General features: G+C 38.1%; 1 protein-coding gene across 4 annotated transcripts in view; it reads left to right on the top strand.

Moving 5' to 3' along the window:
- LOC126336694 (huntingtin-interacting protein 1-like) overlaps positions 1-20,128 on the top strand; it is a 462,476-nt gene that overhangs the window by 427,975 nt on the left and 14,373 nt on the right. For all 4 annotated transcript variants that reach the window (XM_050000659.1, XM_050000677.1, XM_050000651.1 and 1 more), the window contains exons 16-19: positions 5,999-6,252; positions 10,592-10,744; positions 10,843-10,943; positions 12,084-12,313. In XM_050000659.1, the coding sequence (XP_049856616.1) occupies positions 5,999-6,252; positions 10,592-10,744; positions 10,843-10,943; positions 12,084-12,313 (738 nt within the window). The remainder of the gene's footprint in view (positions 1-5,998; positions 6,253-10,591; positions 10,745-10,842; positions 10,944-12,083; positions 12,314-20,128) is intronic.

Raw genomic sequence — 20,128 nt, 5'->3', positions numbered from 1 at the left:
CATAAGGGATGCAGGAGAGAGAGGGGGGGGGGGGGGGGGGGGCAGTGACAAATATGAAAGATGCGGAAAACTAAAATGAAGTGATGAAAAGAGTAGATACTGTGAATAAAGGCTGAGACGGAAGAAATTAACATAAATTAAGGCCAGGTGGGTGCTGAGAACCAAGGACATGTTGTAGTGCTAGTTCCCAGCAGAGTTCTGAATAACTGGTGCCTGAGGGAAGAATCCATATGGCACATGTGCTGAAACAGGCACCGAGGTCACGATTGTCATTTTGTAGAGCAAGCTCTGCAATAGGATGTTGCATGTTGCCATTATACACCCTCTGCATATGCCCATTCATCCTAATTGATAATTTGGTGGTAGTCATGCCGTTGTAAAAGGCTGAGCAGCTGGTATCTGGAGTGTTGTTTCACAGGTGGATCTCCCTTTGATACTATATATATAACCAGTTACAGGGCTAGTATAAGTAGTGGTAGGAGGGTGCATAGGGCAAGTCTTGCTGTGGGACAGTCACAGGGGTAGGAGCCATAGGATAGGGTGTTAGGTGCAAAGGACAATAAAGTCTGACAAGAGCAATGAAAACCTATTCTAATGTATTTCATTTCACAGAATGATTTTAGGAAGTCATGGCCTTTTTGAAGTAGATGATTAATACATTCAATGACCAGAATAGTACTGAGTGACCAGTGGTGTGCTCCGAAGTTGTTTTTTGGAGGGATCAGCAGCACCAGGATTGGATGTGATCGCCCAGGCAATCACCTTTTGAACTAGACTGGTGGGGTAATTACATCCAGTGAAAGCTGAGGTGGAAATGGTGGTGTATTGCTGTAAAGAGTCTACATCCAAACAAATACGTTTGCCTCGAATGCCAAGACTGTATGGGAGGCAATGTGTCTTAGCACAGCAGTTACAAAGTTTCAGGAGAGAGAGGGAGAGAGAGAGAGAGAGAGAGAGAGAGAGAGAGAGAGAGAGAGAGAGAGAATACCTAGAAATGGAAGATCACATAGCAATGCATAGTCAGAAATGCTTTCATGTTGCAGTAGTGTTGACACAAAATACAAAAAAGGAAGGAGATGAACAGGATGAGAAAACATAATTATAGTACAGCTAAAATGCTGGGACAGCTTTGGCTGGTGTAAGCTGCAAATGATAATGTACATCACAGCGTCAGATGATGCAGCAGGTTTGTGGCCATGCTCCTTGTAAAGCTTCATTTTGCCAGCTGGCTGGGTAGAAGTGGCACATGACACAAATGCAAGGAACGCAGAGCTCACCGGTGTGCATCTTTCATATGAGGCTGTTGATTTCAGTGGTAGACACACACAGTGGTTGTATGCCCAAAATTCCCCACAAGGTAAACTCCCTGCCACACCTTCTTTGCAGAATTTCACTGGAGATTGTCTGAAAGGAATCCTTCAGTGAGGAGAAATATCTGGTGGATCCTGTATGATAACTCAATGCACCCGTATCACACAAGCAGTCTCTGGATGAAATGGTTTTGCTCCTCAAATGGCCTTTGCGTGGTAGTATTTACAGGTGTGCACAACAGATCACCATTTACCGGCCACCATTTTGTTCATCAAAGAAGCAATCTTCATGCAGGAGGAAATTGCAACCCACGTAACACCCAAAAGTGGTCAGAGAGCAACCCATATGCATCAAGAATCCGTGCAGCCTAGAAATGTGTTTCAGTTAAGGTCTGGGCCAGCATCATTGGGAACCATCTCGTCGGGTCATACTTGTTGCAGTGTAGGACAGATGCAACCTACCTCATCTTTCGTCAGCAAGAATTGCTGTAGCTATTGGACAATGTGTGCATACCTGCTGTGATGCATTGTGCCCTATGGTATCAGCATGATGCCCCCCCCCCCCCCCCCTCACGTTACAGCCTTGATGTCTATCACCACCTGGGAGCCAAACTGCATAATAACCGTGGGTTCGGTGTGGGGCAGCAGCAGGGTGGGTGGACTGCTGTGGCCTGTTGTGAACAACTGAGGGTTGCGGCAGGGCAAAGCCCTCAGTGGTTCACAACATATCACAGCTGTCCACCCACCCTGCCGCCACCCCACACCGAATCCAGGGTTATTGTGTGGTTCATTACTAGGTCCCCGGTTTAATACATGCGTACATACAGCTGACTGTATATTATTTAGCTGCTGGTGTAAATAACCCAAATATGCGGTGAAGTATGATAATGATGCCTACTTGCAGATAAGATCCGTAAGTTGCAGAGATGTGAGCCAGCAAACAAAAATTAAAAAAAAAGAAATGGAAAACAAAATTGGGCAAGTGTTTTAACAAATTAAGAAATAATATGGAGTAGAAAAACATACATACATTTTTTGCTGTACATAATTTAAAGTACAATTCAAAGGCATGTTAAATGTTTCTCTCATCTGTTTTTATTTTTTTTTTCGACGAACCATTTCACAGCACTTTTTCTTCTGTTCCTGAAGTTTCCTAAATTTGGTACTTAATCAGAAATAAGCTTTTTTGATGATGAAATATCACATAACCTTTTATATGTAAAATAGCTAGCTCTTGAAGAGAACAATTGTTAACACTTCATTTACATAGCTAGCAACAGCTGTTCACAGAATATTGCATTTTCCCCTCAAATCAGTAATTATGTTTTTCTTTATTTCCCTGGTTACTTTCCAGTGATTGCAAAACTAGACCACATACTATTCATTTTGATAAGTCATTTGCCATGTCCCACTCTTTGTTTGTCTGTGAAAATCTGAGCAAAAACCAGTGTGATCTATAGGGTGGCGTATTTTTGCTCTGTTCAAACATTTGAAGAAGAAGAAGAAGAAGAAGAAGAAGAAAACAACCAGGGAGGAGCGACGATGTAACAAAATCAGAAAATACTTTCAAAAAGGCTACGGTGAAAATTTAAAGTTTTCTCAGATGTATCCAAATGACATCATTTACTCGTGGAATGACGTATATGATGATGATGATGATGATGTGCCCTATTTTATGTCCATTTTTTTTTCTTCTAAAAGACGAGACTCATTACTACCTACATCACAATGTTCTCTATAGTAAACAGCAAATGATCCAGGATGCCATTTGGATGCACCTGAAGAGCTTGAAATTTTCACTACTTTAAAAGTTACTCAATGAACAATGCATATTTAGATCATTTACAGCAACAGTTAAGTAATGTTTTACTTTTATTTTGAAGAGGTATTGTCTCCAGTGGCGAGTGGTTATCATATACTAATGTGCTATAGCACACTGTGAATATTGCATTAAAATTATGACTTTTCACTTTGAATAAAAGCCCGAAATTGCCCTAACATTACACCATTTCTCTTCAAATGCGAGCCGGAAATAACATTAAAATTCTATCATTCGTCTTTGAATGCATGCTGGTATGCTAATAGAACTGACAAAAACAGATTTTGTAGTGCTCTCTCTTCAATAAATAGAAACTAATGTTGAGTGCTGAAGTGACAGTCAGCCACATTAAGATTAACTCGGAGAAGGAATGGAGCTGTCTGTTTTCTACTGCGTGTGCTCTGATGTGACAACATGCCTTATGGCACTATGAATGCTGTGTTGCTCACAGCACTGAATGAGTAATTTTCTTTGAAATTTTTGTGTAGCATATTGTACAGGTGTGCAGTATGAGAATTTTCTAAATTACCATTGCCATGCTGGAAGTCTGGACTAGTGGTCTTAAGCACAGACTGATAATTTGTGGACCCAGGTTTAATTCCTAATGATACCAACATCATTATTATTATTTCTTCCATGATTTCCCTCACATAGTTAAACTATGAATTATAAAATTTGAAAACAACAGTTCAATTTACATACATAAAATTAATATATTCAATTTAGTTACTGCCTAAGTAAACAAAAGAATTTAGCATGAAAGTGTATCCTGTACATGATCTGCTAAAGAGGCCCGTTTCCAGAAGATCTTTGGAGGAGAAAATGAGATTTAAATAGTTAGGTAGATGTACCTCAAATTTAAATCTAACAACAGGGGCATGGAACAAGTCTAACCAATCGGGTTTCGTAACACAGAAAATTTCGAAATACTTGCAAAATATTTTGACCATCTTCTTACTGTCCAGTATCAGTTGATAAGCTCAAATATTCAGTCATGAAAATCTAGGAAAAGATTTACATCAACTATCACAAAAACTGAAGAAGTTATTAAAACATTGGAAAGCTAGTGGATAAGACTGTAGTGCAGTAGAGTTTTTGAAATGGTCTCCACCAGAACAAAAAAGAGCTAAAGTTAATCTTTGAGAGGACCTGAAAAAAAACCAGGAGTGGAAGGTAGCCTTGATACATTCACTACATAAAAAAGGCACTAAACAAGATGTTAACAACAGTAAAGACGCTGGAGGAATTTCTTTGCAGTCAGTTGTATTTTCTGGGATTAAACTAGAGTAGAGACAATACTGGTAAGCAATTTGGGTGACTATCAAGGTGTATTTAGGAAGAGCAGATCATGTTCTAAACAAATATTTAATCTGAAGTCAACCATTAGTCACAGATAACTGAATTCAAAAAGTCGGTATTTTTGTTTGAAACTGTGTAACATATTCTGCAAGCATAGAATATGAGGGATTTTAAAGCACCATTCTCTCAACTCCACTGTGGGTAACTAGACTAAAGCATGGGCTGGTAATTCACCGACCAAGGTTCGATTCCTGCTGATGCAAATTTATTTTTTTAGTTTGTATATATTTTTTAATTCCTCACAAAGTTGAACTATTTATTACAAAAGTTAATGTGCAATGTATTGAAGTACATATTGTTGTGAATTGAAGTTAATTTGATGTCTAATTTAGTTTCCCAGTATTTACTAACCCCCTTTTTTTTCATTTTAAACTGATGATGATACACTTCGGTGACATGAGGCTGAATTGTATAATTAAAAACAATGAAGACAGTCACTGTATTTTTTCTAAGACAATGTGCTTCGTCTGTGTAACTTCACATTTGCTTCAGTGTTGTTTTCGAAGTTAGTGATGCATTTTAAGAATTTGTCATGTTATTCTGTAGCAAATGTAGTCGTAATGGACATTAAGAATGACTGTGCAAGGATATATGAGACTTTGTCACCAATGTTGCAAATACACCATTGAATTTGTTCACAGGAGAGTAGTGGTTATACGAGAGTATCTAGAAGAATTCTCTCATCTGCACATGCAACATAGCTCTCATTGCAAAACTATCGATCGTACTTTGTCGTCAGTATCTCACTATGGACCTCTGCTGTGAGAGACATGAAGTGCACAGTGATTATATTGAGGCTTGACAGATATAAAAAAGGGCCAGAAGTGTGAATTGTTATTTTTTAGTAACATAACCAAAATTCTTCCATCATTTTGATGTATGTCCTACTTAAAATAAGTTCTAACAAAGATCTGTCCATGGTGGGAGTGCGGATGACCACAAGGCTATCTTGCTGAAGTACTTGAGGACATCATCTTAACAGTTTCAGAAATATGAAGTCCATGGAAGTGTTAATGTAATGATATAAAGGTCTTGGCACATTTCTGGAATAATATTGTGGCTGAAAAATTCATCATCAACCTTTTACTGCAAGACCAGCACTGGTCACAGTTATCTGGGTATAAAACGTTGACTGAGCAACACACTCAAACTTCAAAAAAAAATCAATAGCTTAATAAAGGGGGCTTGAAGATGTATTGAGTAGCAGGAAAGTTTATTCATTAATTTCAGGTCACCTTCAGCAAAACTTTTTACTACTGTTGTCAATATGCATACTGGATTTCTGAATCAGTAAAAATCATATTCTTGTCTCCTTAACTATAATTCATATCAAAAGGTATATAGACAAAATAACAAATAAAATATTAATTTGAATGATTTTAAATGCCAGACTAATGAACTGATTTGTATCAGTTTAACTTAAAGTAATAACTGTAAGTAATTAGTTAACTCTTCTTATATCTCATCAACGTCTGTGCTAAAATTTGTTTTGCGTTTTGTGTTTCTTCAGGAATTGCAGAAGCCTGCAAACAGGTTGGCACTGAATCACTTGTACTTCTTGCAAGTGTAAAATCAGTGGCTCCATCATCGTCCATAACAGACAATGCAAGTACTGTTAAGCAGAAAGTTAAAGATGTGACTGATTTAATGGAAAGACTGATAAGTCAGTTAAAGGGTGACTCTGCAGAAATAATAGAAGATCTAGTTGAGAATGAACTGTCAAGTATGGACAAAGCAATAGAAGAGGCTGCAGCTAGAATAGAGGTAAAATTTCAGAATAATTTTTACAAATGACTGGATCCTCACAGAGCATTCAACAGCAGATTGTTAATTAATTTTCTCGCATGAAACACCTTGGCTAAGCTGACACATACAGTTCTCCAACAGACATCGGATGATGAGAGTTTAAAGCCATATTGACTGTTAATTGACCAGGACTGAAAAATCTTTTAGTATTTTTGAAACGGAGACCAATTCCTGGACAAAAATTAGTCGACTGTTTAACTTATTTAATGGAGCAACATGTTTGGTGTTATAAATGTCATCTCCAGGGTGCAATGGGAGAATAAACACATACAGTGAAAATGTACTTAGATATTTAAGTTGTTCTGTACAGCCTTTGCATGTACTGTGGTCACCCTGTGGAGAAAAATATCAGCGAATATTCATTTCATATGTTGATCTACTGTTGACATAAAATTTTTTTAATAATCAGTATCTTGGTTCGAATGAAATAGCTGTCTTCTTGTGTTTCATAAACTTGGTAAGGATAGTTAAAACAGTACATCATAATGGTCTCTGCTGTGCAGCAGAAACAAGATGATGATCAAAACAAAACTCGCTCAGATTTAACTGTCAATATGTTGACCGTGGTGTTGTCAGTACTTACAATGTATTACGCACATATTGTTGTCAAATCAGTGATGTTGGTGGATAAAATGCATTGCAGTAAGGTAGACTGTGACAATTTGAAGTTAAAAAATGAGAGTATAAAATTATTTTAAAGAATAACAAGATAATTGAATTTGATGAAGAACTATTAGTTAGTGAATTCTGTAGTTTCATTTTTCTACTTTTAGCAATGGATATATTATTTCCATTTCCTCCAAGATGCATTGCTGTGTCCTTTTTCATATATGTTTTGCTTTAGCTGACTTGTTAGCTTTATCAAGTCTGAAACACTCAGTTTTAAAATGTCTGTGTATTTGGCCAATGTAGTATTTCTTGCAGTGTCTGAGCATTATAAATTCCTGATTTGCTCAGTTTCCCATCTTGTTCTGAAATGTCATGAACCAGTTTCTTCCAAAAGTTGTTGATGGTGCAAAAAAAATACTGCAACATGTATCTATGTTTTTAAACTGCTTGGCTAAATTGCCTGAAATATGTATTTTGTACAAAATTATGTTTTGCTGCACATTAGACTTCATTGACAGGTTGTGTTTTAAGTATCCTTCGCAACTTCATTAACAGTGGTCAACAAGATTGCAGTCACAGCAATGGAGGTATCTGAACACACCATAAGAAGACACACATTTCATAAGAACAAAGTGAGTGACGATTTAAAATTTATGCGAACAGTAGACCAACATCTAACGTGAATGTTCTGTCATATAGATTATCCTTCTTTTTGTCCACAGCACATAACAAGATCTACAGAACACCTTCAATATACAGGGTGTCCCAAAAAGAATGACACAGTTTTAACTTGTAACAGTATTGAGCCAAATGTCACTAGGTAATTGAAACAGCGCTAAATGTAAATGACTGGTGTAGAGTTTCAGGAAAAATCCGCTAGATGTCACTATGAGCGCTGACCTGGTGTTTGCAGCAAGTCTTGCACAATATGGTGTCCGCTCGACAGAAGACGTATTGTGTTACTGAATTTAGTCCTACTCAATCAGTGATGGCAGTTCAGCGGGCATTTCATATTCGATTTCGTGCTAAACCACCACCATCATCAAAGAACATTCAACAGTGATATAAACAGTTTGAAGAAACGGGTTGCCTCTGTAAAGGCAAAAGTCCTGGCCGGCCACACATTCCTGAACAAACAGTGGAACAAACCCAACGAGCATTTGAGCAGAGCCCCTGCAAATCTACTCACCATGCTAGCCGAGAACTTGTGTTACTGCTTATGACAGTATGGCGTGTGTTATGGCGTCATTTAGCCCTCAAACCATGTAGATTACAACTGGTACAAGCTCTTAGAGATACTGACAAAGTGAAGCGAGTGGACTTTAGCAGTACTATTCTAGAGGACTTGGAAGAGAGACTTTTTTATGTCATGGCTGATATTCAGTAATGAGGCAATTTTCCATATTAGCGGTATGGTTCACCATCATAATGTGCATATATGGGGGCTCAAAAATCCTTATCAAACAATTGAACACAAATGTGTTTCACCAAAGGTGAATGTTTTTTGTGCTGTTTCACAAAGCAAGGTTTATGGACCCTACTTTTTAGAGAAAGAAAAAGTAACAGGACAATCGTATCTTGCAATGCTACGAAGCTGGTTATTCCCCCAACTTGACTCTTACAATTTCATCTATCAGCAAGCTGGAGCACCACCGCACTGGCACAACAATGTGCACAGATTCCTCAATGCCAACGTGCCTCAACGCTGGATAGGACGTACAGGGCTGAGAGACCAGGCTTTACACTCTTGGCCTCCTTGGTCCCCTGACTGAACACCGTGTGACTTCTTCCTGTTAGGCTATGTTAAACAATGTGTTTACGTTCCTCCTTTACCTCGTGACATTGATGAACTAAAAACCAGAATATCAGCTGTTGTAGCTTCAGTGACAGAAGATACCTTACGCTCATTGGGATGAATTTGGCTATTGGCTAGATGTCGTCTGTGCAGCCAATAGAACATTTATGTTGGATTTTTATGAACTTCTGTCTTTTCTGAGTAATTGAGAATGCAATTTGTTCGTGTTAAGCCCTTCTTCCTAATAAATAATTATATTTAAAATTGGATCATTCTTTTTGGGACATACTGTATATGCACACACTTACTGAAAATTATTGTTTTGTCATTGTAGCTTGGAGATCAGTTTTACACCTCATTAAATAATGTAAGTAGTCAACAAATTTTGTGGTTGGTAATGGTCTCGGTATAACCTTTTCATATCTAATATGACGACCTGCTTCAGTATCAGCTCCATACTGGCACTTTTGCCCTTGAATTTATATTTGAAATTTTATGTAATTACCTTAAAGTTTCTAAAAGGGCAATTAAAAATTATATCACACCATTTATGAGATTTTTTGGAAAATAAAGAACATTTGCTCTCCTGATGTTTGGCTGTTTAGTGAAGCTAGTCCATAATTCTGAATTCATTTAAGTATAGAGGCTTACCATGTGTTATTTGCACTGTACACCTACTCATGCAATGAATGTAATAAGGATACAGCAACAACAAATACGCAATAGCAAGGTCAGATAACTGTGAATCGTGAATTATGATTTGATTTTTGATGACGGAAGAGCTACGCTTATGTAGTGTATGATGAAGTTCATCACGAATGCAGCTTCTTTCCACAACTTGTGGTTAGTGCTTAAGGATAGATTTTTGTCATTTGAGTGTGTATGAACATGCTTGAAGGAAAGGTGAGTTTTGAATTCTTTTTGTCTTCATAGAAATGGAGAAACGTCCTGCAAGCAAGTCCTTCGTAGGTGACAATTACTGACTCCAGGATACTTTCATAAAGTATCTGGACCTGCAAGAGACTGCACAATACAAGAAGAAACTGTATGATATAATATGGACATACAACAAATGCCCAAGTCTTCATGCGATTATTTGAAGTAGTGTGTTAAACTGAATGTTTCACAAATTTTGTAGAATTTGTAATAGATACTTTACAGACAAAATATTTTTTATTATCTCAATTAGTTACTGAGCAGCAGGATTGATCAGTAAAAGAACAATAGTCTGAATCATTCAAATAATTTGACAATGTAGGCCTGCCTAGAAATATGTTTGTCTACTTTTGCTGTCCAAAATCATTAGAGCTGCAGATGCTCGTTTATGACAATCCTTTATACATGACTTGGGCAAATAGCAGCATACATCTCGTGTTTTCCATAGGTTAAGACAAGACCGTTTGAGAGTTATTAGGCCACATTTGAATTCACAGTTTTACACCGTATGAAGTAAAAAATATTTTAACACAATTAATAAATCATCAGATTTCACAAAACTTGTACAAGAACTTAGTGGTACATCAATCTTAAATGAAGAAAATACTCCGAAGCTACCTTCAGCCATTTGTATAATGAAGGCTTCATATAAAACGTGCATGAACCATAGTTTTGTATGACAGTGACTCTCAGTATCGTGTTCCCTCCACCCCCTCCCCTCTTTTCACAAGATGTGTTCTTTGTCATAGTTGAGGATAGCAGATGGACACTCAATACTAACTTATGACATAAATAGTATAATGGTGGCTATTTGGAAACATTTTCTATAAAATTTAAGTGTAGAAGTTACTTAACATGCAACAATAAGTTTAAATTTGTGCAAATAGTCCATATAAATGCTTTAGCTCATGTAATAATATTGTGTTTTTGGTAATTCAGTTTTTGTCTTTCTTTCAGGAAATGTTAAATAAATCCAGAGCTGCCGATTCTGGTATTAAGCTTGAAGTAAATGAGAAGATTCTAGACTCTTGCACCAACTTGATGAAAGCAATTAGGTTGCTTGTTCAGAAATCTAAACTTTTGCAAGCAGAAATTATTTCGCAAGGAAAGGTAACAAAACTTGTTTAAAGTAATTTTTTTACAGGACATTGGTAATTGCTTTTTTCTGACTAATTTGCAGACATTATGTAATTTTCATTTTGTGGCAGGGTACTGCATCTACAAAGGAATTTTATAAACGAAATCACCAGTGGACTGAAGGCTTGATATCAGCAGCAAAGTCTGTGGCAGTGGGAGCTCGTTTCTTGGTGTATGTCTATCATAAATCTGTAATGCATTAACTAAGAAATTGAAGACATGTTACATACCTCTAAAATTTTATATTTTTGTTTACTAGCATTATACTTGGTGTTGACCAGTTACTTACTTATCTCAGTTTGTAAGAACAACTTGCATGTTTAGCTCTTCTAAATAGATCACCAGATTTTTTATTTCTAAAAATTAACAGGTGCTTGTACAGAGTTCATGCTGTTTAAGTGAGCTGTGGCTTTCACATAGTTTTTGATTGATATAAATGTAACTGCTTCCCCATCCCGATCTTTACTTCATGTAGAAAGGTGGGGAGGGTTGAGGGTGGGGGAAACTTATTACCACAGTAATATTTTTCCTGGGGTAGAAAATTATGCATACTGAAATTGGTTGACATTGTTCCAGGCATTCCAGAGTGATGCCTATTTTTCTGTTGTCCTTTTCTCACTGCTACTACCTCCCCCCCATGAACTGCATGCATGAGCGTGCACCACCACCACCACCACCACACACACACACACACACACACACACACACACACACACTTTGAATCCTAGAGGTGTCCCACACATGTAATATTGTGCACATTTGTTAAGAAAGATTCAAGACAATTGAGTTGACAGTTCTATAACCTTAACTCATTTGCATTGTTGTTTTGACTGGTCTGGAAAGAATGAGTGTGACATTAGCAGGGGTTTTTGTGGTGACCTTTATTCAGGAATGTAATTAAAAGTTAGCACATTGGTGGTACACTGTGAAACAGTAAAGTAATATAGTCTTTCTAACCTTAATTATATGGATAATGATCTGAAATGATAAATTAGTATCCAGCTGTTAAAGCATTGACAGTTCCCAGTCAGAAGTTAGACACCGAACTACTTTGTTCACTGAATGTGTTCACAGTGGGGCAGTTGAGCATGAGCAGTATGGTGACTAAGAATATAATACCTATGTTTTTTACGTTATGTATGGAACTTCAAGAGTGTATGAACTTTTAGACAAGGAAGTCTATTCTTTGTTTAGATTCTCTGAAAGAAAGCATATTTTATAATAGAGGTAACAGGTTTATTTAATTGTTTATGGATTCTTCTTACAAGAAAAATTTTGATAAGTTATACTGACTACTATTATTTACTTATAGATCGGCAGCAGACAAAGTTGTTAGTGGAAATGGAAAATTTGAACAGCTTGTTGTGGCATCCCAAGAAATTGCTGCAGGAACGGCACAGTTAGTTGTTGCAAGCAGAGTGAAAGCAGACAGGAATAGTACTAACCTTGCTGCCCTGTCCCAAGCATCAAAAGGTGTGACCCAGGCAACAGGTGGTGTTGTTGCAACTGCAAAGTCCTGCAGCCAAATGGTAGTGGACAATGGTGAGTGTGGTAATGTTTCTCAGTAATAAAATGCGTAGGCTAGGCCACATAAAACTTGTGTTTCATAAACGTGATTGTCGGATAATTAATATTCTTATTTATTGGATGGTACTAAACCATTCATGTTGCAGAAGTATTTTACTTAGTTTTGACTGATAATACTAGAGAGAACATTTTAATTGCTGTTTCAACCTTGTATGAGGCGTCTTTGGAAATGATTTATAATTGCATTGTTTTACAAATCCCACTGAGGCTACGAGCACATCCTCTCGTGGGATGATGAACTGATTCTAGGGCACCACGCAGATGCTAGATGGCAGTTGTGAACATTGTGTATGATGAAAGGACAGCACTTGCTTGTTGTTAAATAGGAAAGCTGTGCACAAAATGGAAGGTAATAAGTGTGGAGAAAGATGGACAACATGGTGTCTGTGGAGGGAAGGAATCTAAATAACAAATATTCATAAACATTTAACTGTGATGTGTGGTCAAGAAGTGCCTGTGCAAAAGACTGTTTACAGCTGGATTAGTGGAGTCACTATTAGAAGGAAATCTGCGTGCAAGAATGTGAGTATGAGTCGTACATCAATGTCGTGGTTTCCAGGGTACATTGAGGTTGTATCAGCAGCAGGGTATACAGTGACACCTTTACACAGATGTAGTAGTCATCAAAGGTGACAGGGAAAGTAGTCGAAAGGAGTGCTCCTCTTGCACAAGGAATGCGCTGCTTCGCACCAGAAATGCCACGACTGCAGAGTTGACGTCAGTGGGATTCTCTGTTGTGCCATGGACTCCATATTCACTGGATTGCACACCATCTGTCTAAGCTTTGTTAGATAATGTGAAGGACACACTGTGAAGTAAGAGGTGGCAGTGACGAAGAATTGCAGGCAGCTGTCCATGAGTGGTTGCATAGTACCACCAGACAGTGGTTCCATAGACAATAACCAAGTTGCCAGGAAGTGGCAGCAGTGTACTGATGTCAATGGGGAGTATATTGAGAGAGCCCATGTACACTGACTCGCATTTCATTAACAAGTACAGTATAAAACCAATTATTGTAAATCATTTCCAAATGTCCCTCATAGTTATCAGTACTGTTTTAGTTGCTTGTTTATTCTTCTACAGATCACTTTACAGTGATATTAACACATTTCAGCCTAGTACAACCAAAAATGTAATTAAAAGTTAACACAAATGCCTAATAACTTATCCCTGCCATCTTCATGCGTATACTGGCATAAACACGCTGATCTTCCCTGTTGAAAATACCACCAGTGCATGCAGTGGCAACTGGGTATGCTGTGTATGTGCTGACAGGGTTTTAAACAGGGGAGCTCAGATTACTTTTGCCGTTACACACCTGAGGATGGTCAGAGGACTCAGTGCTGAAATATCTTCAAAGCAGGTTACTGACATCCATCGGTTTGCTTGAAATTTCATGGAATACACTTTGTCAGGAAAGTTCTAAGGTTAATAATTTAATGTTATATTTAATTCCAAAATGAATGTTGTACTAGTTATTCTCTCACATTGCAATCACTGTACACACTACACATGAGGCCTTTGGCTGACATCAGTATGATAAAGATACCTGTACTTCTTCATTACGTTCCTTTTGAGTTCCCATATGCTCCTAAGAGTCACCAGGTGCATTTTCTCTCATGTTTCAGCAGATATTTTGAATTCCGGTTTTGCAATGTAAAGCTGGAGACTGCCCAGACAAATAGAACTTATGTCTTTTATGTGATGCACAGCATCAATGAAAAGCATCGGTTTTTTTTTCCCCCTGTTAAAAAGAAAATGATTTAAAAATGGAATTGTACATTCCCATTTTATAAAGTGGTCTCTTATTAGTCTAGTTATTTTTTTCATTGATATCTATTAACAGACAGTAAAACACAAAGAATTACTAAATATTATGAAAAGGGAAGGTACTAGATAGGATGTGCCTATCTGTGACTCAGCATCTCCACTGTTTGGTGAGTAGCAACTTTCCTTTTCATAATATTGTTACATTCCAGCCTTAATTTTTCATTGTTTGGCAAAGAAATACCAGTTACTCCAGCAGTCACAGTGCAGTTCTGCTGTATGGGGCTAGCAGTCAGCCAGGATGGTGCTGTCACTGCTGGAATACTGTTTATTCTTATTGTTGAGCAGGCTGTGTTAATGGATATTGATAAAACAAATATTCCACTAGAGAACACACTATTGATTGAACATGCAAAATTCCGTTCTAACGATCATTTTGTTTGTAATTGAAAACAAACCTATGCTTTCCGTCAACGCTAGGCATTGCATGTAAGATGTTATGAGCGGTATTTGTTTAGGCTGACTCAACTACAACCTAAATTCCAAACATCTGCCAACTTACTAGAGAGAATGCGCCTAATGACTCTTAAGAGAGAGGCGTGTGTGTGTGTGTGTGTGTGTGTGTGTGTGTGTGTGTGTAGAGGAGATGTTGTGGTTGTGCTCAGGAAAATGAAAAGCACTTGGCATTTATAATCTCTGATCTGTGGCATACAATTTCCAGTAACATGTGTTACACTCTGCAAGTATACTGAGTGATCAGAAACAGTCTGAAAAGCTTGTAAGAGTGTTGCTAGGGAGTGTGTGTTGAGAAATAATTGCTAAGAAAAAACTGATACATTGTGTTGTTTCAGAGTTACTTAGTGCTGAAGTTAGCCAATCAGGTTGTTGCATGTGCAACTTCAAACTTGGGTCCACGCTAAAAATGCGGTAATGCACAGATATGTGGGTCTGTGAGTTATCACTTTTTCAGATGCTCATTACCAGTTAAAATGTGTATTTTTCACTAGTGATAACTTTAAGCCAGATGAGAAAAAACTATGTTTGGTTTGAGGACACCAAACGAAGAACGTGTTTTGTGACGCTGCTTGAATTTGCACATTTGACAAGCTGATTGATCGAATATTTTTATTAACAATTATTTCTCCACACAATCTCTGCTGCAACACCCTTATAAGCTTTACAGACTGTTTCTGACGACTTGTGTAGTGGAACCACATCATTGTCTTTTAATTTTTACTAACCATAACTTTTTTGTCAACACTGCTTTCACACACACACACACACACACACACACACACACACACACACACATTCTTCTTCACACACATCACTAGGCTCATTCTTGTTGCTTTTCACCAAGCTCATTTCAACAACTTCCTATGTGCATAACTGTATGAAACAATCAAAACAAAGGAGGAGCAGCAGAAACATTTTTATGTGAAATGTGTAGTAAAACACAATTCATGTAATCTTGAACACAGTGATGGACTTGTCTTAGTGGGCACTTAGCTATTACTGAATGTCATAGAAACAATTAAATGTTAATATCTTTTCAAACTCTTTCTGAAATGTAGCAAACTTTTTTGAATTCTTTATTTTTGCAAACAATATGTTAAGACTGTTTTAGGTTAGGTAGCATATTTTTCTTATATAAAGAGGTATATAGCAAACCCTTAAAGCTTGTCATCAACTTAAAGGTTAGTTTGAGCACCACAGTGTGTTTAGCTATGTATTGGCCTAGTGGAGGTGGTACACCATTGCCTTCCTCAGATCTTAAGCAAGTTTCACATTAAGTTGTGGTGCCACAGATGGAAGAAGTGATAAGCAACAGATTAAGATTAGAATCGTAGGTGTGACTGTCTGTCTTGACTCTGTACCATCTGGGACTGGAGCAATGGAATCAGGTTCTCTGCCATTGTCTTGTTATGCCTTAACATGAGAAGTATCTTCCCCACCTTTCCCACAATGATATTTCACCATCCACCCAACTTGCGCAATATCCCCCCTTCTTCTCAACCCTTGACCCCCATGACGTTATACATCTGGAGAACACCTAGATGTATATAACCTGCCCTGTATATCCTCCCACTATCACCTACTCCAGTTCTGTCACAAGCATTTCCCATCTTATCAAAGGCAGGGCCCCCTGAGAACACAGCCAGTTAGTCTACCAACTTACCTGTAATGACTGTGCGGTATTCTAAGCAGGCACATCCACTAACAAACTGTTTGTCCCCTTGAATGGACACCGAAAATTGTGACCTGGGCAGAACTGGACCATACAGTTTGCTGAGCGTGCTGCACAACATGGGGTGTTAGACTTCAGTGGCTGCTTCTCAGCCATTGTATCTCTAATCCCCCTGGCCTCAACCTTATCTAATCACTGTCTCCTAGCTTCCTCTTTTCCCCTTCCTTCTCCCACTGCAGCTTCCCATATGTCTACTAAGCTCCTAGATCACCTGCAGGTCCTTAGCCATTTCTCTACTTCTCTCCTCTCCCCCAGTGTAGTTCCTTGATACTGTATCCTGCAGCCATCATCTCGTCTCTGTCATGACTTTGCCTGCTTCCTGAGGCAATACTGCACCATCTTCTCCCCTGTTATCTTTCTGGCTCACTGTCCCACACCTCTTCTGAACCCCCCCCCCCCCCCCCACTATCGACTACAGTACGCACAAGTGTGTGCGTGTGTTTGTTTCTTCATCTGTTAAAAGATTTTGTCCCATAGCTAGGAAAGAAAAACAGGCTGCACAAATATGCATCGTAAGCACACAGAAGTTTGTGTTACAGTAATCTCTAAGCATTTTAAAGGTTGTTCAACATTTTGCTCAGAAGTTCAGCATGTTTTTTGCATTTTAACCGATCATCTGTCCAAGCTCCCAAAAGCTTTGTAAGAAGTTTGTTCACTGCTACAGTCCCATAATTCTTAGATTAAGTTGCTTCTGATTTTCATTGTTGTCTCTAATGCTCATCTATACCATTTTGTTCTCATTTAACATGATGAAATGGCTTCTAAACTGTCATTGTGTTGTCATGGAGACTTGGCATAAGGCATAAGAGAGGTCCTAACACAGAACCTTTATCTACTTTCAAAGTAGCTTTTATTTTCATAAACAATAACAACAGTATCAAGAAAAGAATAGATTGTTAATCAATGTAAAAATTACCTGTTGAATTGCAGACAGACAAAACGAAAAGATGGTTACACATTATAGCTTTCAGCCAAAGCCCCCTCTCTCTCTCTCTCTCTCTCTCTCTCTCTCTCTCTCTCTCTCTCTCTCTCTCTCACACACACACACACACACCCCTTGTGCAAGTATGACCGCCGCCACCACCACCACCACCACTAGCAGCAGTTCCGACCTGTGGTAGTGGTCATGTGTGCATGGGGTGTGCTTGCTCGTGTGAATGTGTGTGTGTTTTCTTTGCTGAAGAAGGCTTTGGGCAAAAGCTGTAATGTGTAACAGCCTTTTCATTGTGCCTGTCTGTAACTCTCCAGTTCATCTTTAAGGTGGTGTAGCAGTCTATCCTTTTTCTAATATTGTTGATATTTCAACCTAGAGTTCCCATTCTTTTATTTTCATAACATTTCTTCTAAATGTTGCTTTCCAGTTGTAAGAAACTCCACAGATACCATCTGTATCTGTTTAAATTCATAAAGACCAGTCCATGCTTGATCAGATTGAAGGCTTTTAATAGATCAAGGAACAGTCCAAAGTTCAATTCATCTTGATCTGTAACAACCATGACTCACATCGGACAGCTGTTTCGGCAGTTTTTCCTAAATCATTCTGAGAATTAATTAGTATTTTAATTTTGTACAATACGTTAAGTAATTTCTACTGCATGGCTTTGTCATTTTTACACTGTAGTGTACAAATATACTTTTTTAAAAGATGAACCTGTTATTGTCCACAGATTTTTCAGTTACATGAGAATGTATTTTGATTGAACTCCATTTAACGACCTTATCTGGGATAACACCAGAATTATAGGATCTTTTATATTTTAATTTACTGATTGTGTTTCTTACTCCTATGCTACTAATATAGTTACTAGATGCAGCAATGTGGTATTTTCAACTTTGTTGACTTTAATGTTATTATTTGGATTACAATGATTTTTGATTAAATTTTGTGCTACATTAGTGTAATGTTAATTAACTACATTGGCAACCTGTATGTAATCTTAAAAAGTTCTTTCAATCCTTCTTATGACAAATTTACTATCTTTCTTGAATTTACCGTCTTTCTTCATTTATTCCCACATTATTATTAATACCTTAAAAGACACTCTTAATTCTCTCAGTTCCTTGTTTAGTAATTTGCTAACATTCTTGCTGCTGCTACAGCAACATCTTAGAGTCTTATACAGTGTTTCAAAGCTCCTACTGTTTGACATAAGAAACTTCTCAAGAGGTGGTGGCTTCTCTCGCAAGCTGTTTACTTCGCTGCTGCTTCTTGTACTAGTGGTTGTCTTCAAACCAGATGTTTTAATCCTGATGTTTATCTCACTGCTGCTGTTCTGATTTTAGACTGAAAATGCTCTTGCTCCTACCTGCAACAGGAATTTGAATCACCATGAATCTGAATAAGGGTGACCTGAGACCCACCCATAATATCAGTAACAACTTCATTTCTGACCTGTTGAAGTGTAAACCATGGTTGGTGAAACCCAGTATACCAATAATCTTAACAGGCACCTGAGAACTGTTTGCAAAGGCAACCATTATCATCACAATTTGCAGCTAGGCATTAACAGGCTTCACAGCAACACTGATACATCGCTGATGATGCTAAAACACCCCAAAAAAGCGCATGCTGGTGTCACGAGTTACTGAATCTATCAATCATTCACCACCAATAATGTCCCTGCCCACATTGTTGTCTGCCACATCCATTATTGGTATTTGATCTTGCTTTGTGAATTCCCTACATAGAGCCTGTAAGACTTCGGTCACATGCCCATTCCCTGCATTAGCTGTAAAGATCTTGGTTACCTGTTAACACTGTGCCTAATATTCTGTATACATGTGAGCCACCTTCTTCATTAACAGCTCTCTCTTGGGTTTCCTAACTATGACTGAGGTCTGCTAATTGTTTTCTACGCCAGTTTCTGCCAGAGGCCCCCTTTTCTACACTAGCAGGAGCCCCCTCCCTCCATCCACCCACCCACCCACCCACCCACCCGCGACAACTGGTGAAACCTGTTTTTTAATGTCCAGAATAAAACTGTTTTATTTTTTCCCTCTTCTTACGAGCCCCTGTGCTCAGTGTCCCCCCCTCCCCCTTGATTGTACGTGGTTGACATATGGTTTCTTCCAGCTGTGCCTGAAGGGCACAGACTTTCTTTGCTGTTTTCTCATTGCATTGTCCCCAATGCACAACTCCTAGCAAACCCCATTGCTTACTAATTCTGTGATAGCTCTAACATGTTGTACTCCTGCTCAATTATGTGAGAATTACTGCACAACAGCAGCTCATATGTGCTGTTTGGTCAATAAAGCATGTGATACATGAGGCCTGTTTCTAATAGGAGTCAGTAAATACATGAAAAAGGATGAAAAAAATGATTCGGATATGAGCTCAAGATGTGTATGAAAGCAAAGGTAAAGAAAAGGTATGGCTGACTGACACACTGCTGTTGTTCCTTACTTGATATCAATTATGGCAACAGAAATAACTGATTCTTACAAGATTTGAAAACCATTTATGGTTGTGTGCTGGGTAAATTTGAGATATTTATACTGGAATTTATGCCTACAACCATGTCTTTCATACTTACAGTTTATACATAATGTTTGTTGTATTTCTCTAGAAGGAAATGTTCACATTTCAGTTTATTAAATGCACGGATACTACAATTGTACACACCATGAATTATATTACAGTTGAGCACTTTTCATATTGACTTATTTCTGTGTATGGAATAAATTGCCAACTTCCTGATCCCCCAAATATCACATGCTTCAATAGTCTTTATAGACATATTGGTTTCACTCTCTCT

This window comes from Schistocerca gregaria, chromosome 1 (genome assembly GCF_023897955.1).
Source record: "Schistocerca gregaria isolate iqSchGreg1 chromosome 1, iqSchGreg1.2, whole genome shotgun sequence".
NCBI classification, from domain to species: domain Eukaryota; kingdom Metazoa; phylum Arthropoda; class Insecta; order Orthoptera; family Acrididae; genus Schistocerca; species Schistocerca gregaria.
This window is presented reverse-complemented; position numbering and strand designations above follow the sequence as displayed.